At 34.7% G+C, this 4,794-nt stretch overlaps 2 protein-coding genes across 2 annotated transcripts; one reads left to right on the plus strand and one right to left on the minus strand.

The window, feature by feature from the left end:
• Window positions 1–390: 390 nt before the first annotated feature.
• On the minus strand, window positions 391–1,322 carry LOC106669068 (alpha-crystallin A chain-like). Its single transcript, XM_014398326.2, has 3 exons — window positions 1,216–1,322; window positions 704–1,149; window positions 391–623 (listed from the first exon to the last, which is right to left on the minus strand). Exons 2-3 carry the CDS (start codon window positions 1,145–1,147, stop codon window positions 516–518), a joined length of 552 nt encoding a protein of 183 aa, XP_014253812.1. The 5' UTR covers window positions 1,148–1,149; window positions 1,216–1,322; the 3' UTR covers window positions 391–515.
• A 2,194-nt stretch (window positions 1,323–3,516) lies between these two features.
• On the plus strand, window positions 3,517–4,452 carry LOC106669070 (alpha-crystallin A chain-like). Its single transcript, XM_014398327.2, has 3 exons — window positions 3,517–3,620; window positions 3,711–4,158; window positions 4,235–4,452. The coding sequence occupies exons 2-3, from the start codon at window positions 3,712–3,714 to the stop codon at window positions 4,331–4,333; spliced, it is 546 nt and encodes a 181-aa protein (XP_014253813.1). The 5' UTR covers window positions 3,517–3,620; window position 3,711; the 3' UTR covers window positions 4,334–4,452.
• The last annotated feature ends 342 nt before the right edge of the window (window positions 4,453–4,794 follow it).

Raw genomic sequence — 4,794 nt, forward strand, 5'->3', positions numbered from 1 at the left:
GATAATCTTTATCACCAATGTGGTTATTGCCATCTTCTGGCTGTTTGAGTAGATGGCTATTTTTTTAAGAAATGCGTTTTTGACCCGTAAAAAATATCAATTTTTGTCCTTATGTTAAAACTCTGTTATTTTTAACTCCAAGCTTACATGATGAGCTCTATTATTTTGTTTAATGTGAAATGCACAGGAATGTTTCAAAAATGCAGTTGGTTTCAATGGAAAAAAAAATCAATAAAAATGTAGGAAATTTTTTCTTTTCTATTGAAATTTGGGTCAAACCTTTACAAAGCAGTTGTAAAGAAAATAGAGACTCAAATGTCAATAAAAAGGAGAAAAAGGCAGTAAATTAAAACATACACGAAAGTCAAGGTTTAAAAATATTTATTTAAATAAACTAGGAACATACAAATGTGTACATTTATTAAACATATTACACCATTACAAGTAGGAATATAAATTATCAGTCAGGTAAATACAGTCAAACGAAAGACAATTAATCTATGAAGGGGTAAGTATTATTTTTCTCCATTCTCCTGTTTTTCTTTATTCTGTTTTTTCTGTTTCACAGCTGGGGCGTTCGTGTGAACGATGGGAATTTCACGAGCATCATTTTCTTTGGAAACCTGCATACAGAAAAATGTATTTACAATTAGTAAATAAAGAAAAATATATTAACATGGAATTCAGAATGTTTTTAACTCACCTTAGGTGCTTGAAGGGAAAGAACACCGTCCGATGAAAGATTTGATTTAAGGGCATTAAGGTCTACATCCTTCGGAATCCTGTATTTCCTTGTGAACTGCCTCGAGATAAAACCATGCTCATCCGACCTTTCCTCGTGCTTCCCATCAACGACAATCATGTCATTCTCAACCTTGACCTTAAGCTCGTCCGGCTTGAACTGCTGCACGTCCAGGTTGACTTTAAACTCATCCTTGTTTGAGACAATCGAAGAAAGGCCAGAATCGCCAGCCAAAAGGTTCCTCCAGGGTCGGACGTAGCCGCACCTTAGTGGAGCCTGTAGCAATCCGCATGGTCTCAGGTCATCATCCATAAGACCGAGTCCAAAATGCTGGTCGCTAAGGTCATAAACAGGCCTGTGGTAAGTGTCAAGCAGCTCGTTGAACAAAACTGGCAGCAATGACATTTCTAAAAAGACAGAATAAATTAATAAAATTTAATTACAGTACTATAACAAAAAATTTAATTACTTACTTTTTTTGAGGGTGTTTATAAGGTCGATTGAAACGATTCAAGAAGTGTTCACTTGCTTTGCTCAATATCAACTGATGAGGGGACCAAGCCAGCCTGAGTATTTATAGGGGGGCAGGCTTTCATAGAACAGCCTAGAACGCCCTCCCCACTTCTAGACTCATCTTGGATTTTTGGCTGATTTCCCTATTTCTCACCTTATTTTTTCTGTTTTGTTGTTATTTTTTCTAAATAAAAAAAAATATCCCTTCTTTACATCATATTATATCATAAGCGTTGTTTTTATACAAAAATCAACACATTTTCACAAGTAAGATTTTCAGTCTGAATTTCTTCACAAAATATCCTTTAGCGAAAAATAAATCGTAAAAGACGTATTTGAAATTTCTTTTATATATTGGTGATATAATTTTTTGGGTGTGCAAACGTTTTGGAATTGAAGAACGCATAAGTGTTAATAACAGTAATGTTCTTACGTAATCTTTCCATTAAAACATTTATTAATTTAATTATGTTCCGGTGTTTTCCTTGAAAATTAATAATTCCTCTGGATGTGACGATAAAACAAAAATAGAGAAGTTGAATTTATCTTCTTCCAGCCTATGTCCACAACGATTACAGTTTTTGTAATTCTAAGTAAATAAAAATAGGGATAAAATACATAAAAACTCTTCATGTTTTATTTTATATCTCCGGTTTTAATATATTTACAAAGGACAAATTTGGCAGTGTTCAAGGGTTTTTGAGGGTGCAAAAAACGACTTTCAACTTTGTTTCTCTATTAAAAAAAAAATTATGTATTTTAACATCTATCATATTACCCAAATAATATATGGTTAATACAGTTAGCTGCCATTATTTCGACGTAGTAGCGATGTACCGGGCCTCGGAGAAAAAAAAAAAACATTTTCCCTGCACATTAATGTCAATGTTGTTATTGTTATATCCATATTTACAGGCTTTAAACAAATCGGAATTTTTTATTGGAAGCGCTTTTGATTTTTGTAATTTTTTTCTGGGGATTCCGACATCTAGATCATTTCAGCCCCCAAGTCTATATTCTATTTACCCTATCAAACACTACATTCATACACATAAATACATCCATACAGTACACTCATTGCGTTTGGTCGGTGGAGTACTTGATATTCCTCCACTGACCTATACTCAAACTAATCTAGTTTGTGGTTGATGGAGTACTTTTATAAATATTCCGCCATCGACCCCGAACACACACTCATATGCTCTCAACGTTCGAGGGGCGATGATGACGTTATATTTCACCCTCACCCCTCGCCAATCACGCTAATAAATACATGCACTCAGGTAAAACCTAGACACACAACACATATGACATATTATATACAATAAAAAAAAAAACAATTTCCACTAAAAAGCAGAACAGGGGACTCTGAAACTCGCTACCGTGTTCGAGAACTCTTCTTAAGTCCGGAGGCATGCCTACGCACATAAACTCAGTCGCAACTACGCCAATATCATTAATCAAATTCAATAGCGATAACATATATATATATCATCACATCACGCAAAACATATAATACACCTCAAAGAAGCCGACTCCTTATACAAAAATGTCTTTCTATACCGACTTCCTTCCCCACCCCTTCAAAATCCAACGTATATAAACATAAAACATCAATGTCTCACTGGCACTCTCAACACGAAACACAATAATAACACAACTACACAGAAAACAAACACTTTGAATGAGTAGAAATACTTTGAATATAACTTTTTTTTTTTGCACTGTATAAGTTTTATCCACATCCTACATGTATTTGTTAATTTAAACAATGTTTGTAAATGCCAGGCCCTGAAGATGATAATAATAAAGATCGAAACATTAGCACGATATATAAAATGTTTTCTGAAATCTACGTCACACCAGACCGAATCTCACGATTTCCTAGTAAAAATTGATTAATTTATTATTTTAGGGCCTATTGGAGGACGATAGGACTCAGGACTATTATTTTGCAGCCCAATATCATCAAAAAATATTAAAATTATTAAAATATCTAGCTATTTTATCAAAACTAGTGTATTATATAATGATTATTTGTTTATGTATTTTTAAAGGGTGTGAATCTCTAAAATATTTATATTTTTAGTAAAAACTTATTGCTTCTGTATTTCATTGTACAACAGAATCCGTGGATTGAGAATTTATTTTCAATTAATAATTTATAACCGTATTTAAAGCCGGAATGACAATATTGAATGTTAGTAAACATCTAGAAATGGCGAGAAGGGGCGGGAACGTTCTAGGGTCTGGTGGGGGTTTTATAAAAGCCAGGTGTCCCCCTGGCAAGATCAGTTTACTTATAGCTTTACAACGTAGTGCGTTGTTGTACCAGAGACAATTCTTATACTCGCCAATCATCAAAGTAAGTTGTAAAGTCTTTATTCTGTACTGTATTAAAGGTTTTTATTGAGTATTTTGTAAGTGTTTTTAAAATCATAATTTTCTTTTGTAGGATGTCATTGCTGCCAGTTTTGTTGAACGAGCTGCTGGACGATTATCGCAGGCCAGTCTGTGATTTGGGAGACCAACATTTTGGACTCGGTCTATTTGACGATGACTTGAGACCAAGCAGGTTGTTGTCTAATCCTCTACGCTGCGGCTACGTCCGCCCTTGGAGGAACCTTGCAGCTGGGGATTCTGGTCTTTCGTCCATCGTCTCGGACAAGGATGGGTTCAAAGTCAACTTGGACGTGCAGCAGTTTAAGCCTGAAGAGCTTAAAGTAAAAGTTGAGAATGATATGGTTGTCATTGACGGGAAGCATGAAGAACGATCGGACGAGCACGGTTTTATCTCGAGGCAGTTCACGAGGAAATACAGGATTCCTAAAGACGTTGATGTCAACGCTCTCAAATCAAATCTTTCCTCCGATGGTGTCCTTTCACTCCATGCACCCAAGCTGGTAAGTCTTGTTTAAAATCTAAACAATTTTAAACGTAAAGAATGAAATTAATACAACATATTATTCATGTTTTCAGATCTCCAAGGAGAATCCTTCTCGTGAAATTCCTATCACTCATACAAATGCTCCAGCTTTGAAGCAGAAAAAGGACAAAAATGAGAAAATGGAAGAGTAATTGTAAAAGAAAAAATAATCATTCCAGTTTTAAGTGTGATTTAAGTGTGATGCCTTTGTTTTAAGAATTGTTTTTTGTACCTTCAATAAAAATAAATAAAACAATTGTTGAAAGTATCATTGTTTGTTAAAATCTTGCCTGGCATGTCTTCCCTAGTCCCATAAGTTAATTGTATTTCAATATAAAATATATGTTTGAAATTATATGGACATGTATAATGATGATCCCATCTGCAGATTATGTAATGAGGAAGAAGAAAAAGCCACCCTTATCATCTTCCAAATCGAAGCAATGACTCAATGGAAACAACCTAGCATACAGAAAAAAACCTAGGGAATGAAATTTTAGCAACAGCAGTCCTAATACTTCTGACAAGAAGGAATGAGTCAATTGCACTGAACTAGGGACCTAGGAAAGTTCAATAAGCTAGAAAGCTGCAGTGCCTGGGGAGCACAAATCCC

Source organism: Cimex lectularius, unplaced genomic scaffold (genome assembly GCF_000648675.2).
Source record: "Cimex lectularius strain Harlan isolate CLEC.00 unplaced genomic scaffold, Clec_2.1 scaffold657, whole genome shotgun sequence".
Classification (NCBI taxonomy): domain Eukaryota; kingdom Metazoa; phylum Arthropoda; class Insecta; order Hemiptera; family Cimicidae; genus Cimex; species Cimex lectularius.

Coding starts and splice junctions, on each gene's coding strand:
- LOC106669068 (XM_014398326.2), bottom strand. CDS start 1,147: ATGTCATTGCTGCCAGTTTTGTTCAACGAGCTGCTTGACACTTACCAC. Junction 624..703: donor TTTCCCTTCAAGCACCTAAG/GTGAGTTAAAAA, acceptor TTCTGTATGCAG/GTTTCCAAAGAAAATGATGC.
- LOC106669070 (XM_014398327.2), top strand. CDS start 3,712: ATGTCATTGCTGCCAGTTTTGTTGAACGAGCTGCTGGACGATTATCGC. Junction 4,159..4,234: donor CACTCCATGCACCCAAGCTG/GTAAGTCTTGTT, acceptor TCATGTTTTCAG/ATCTCCAAGGAGAATCCTTC.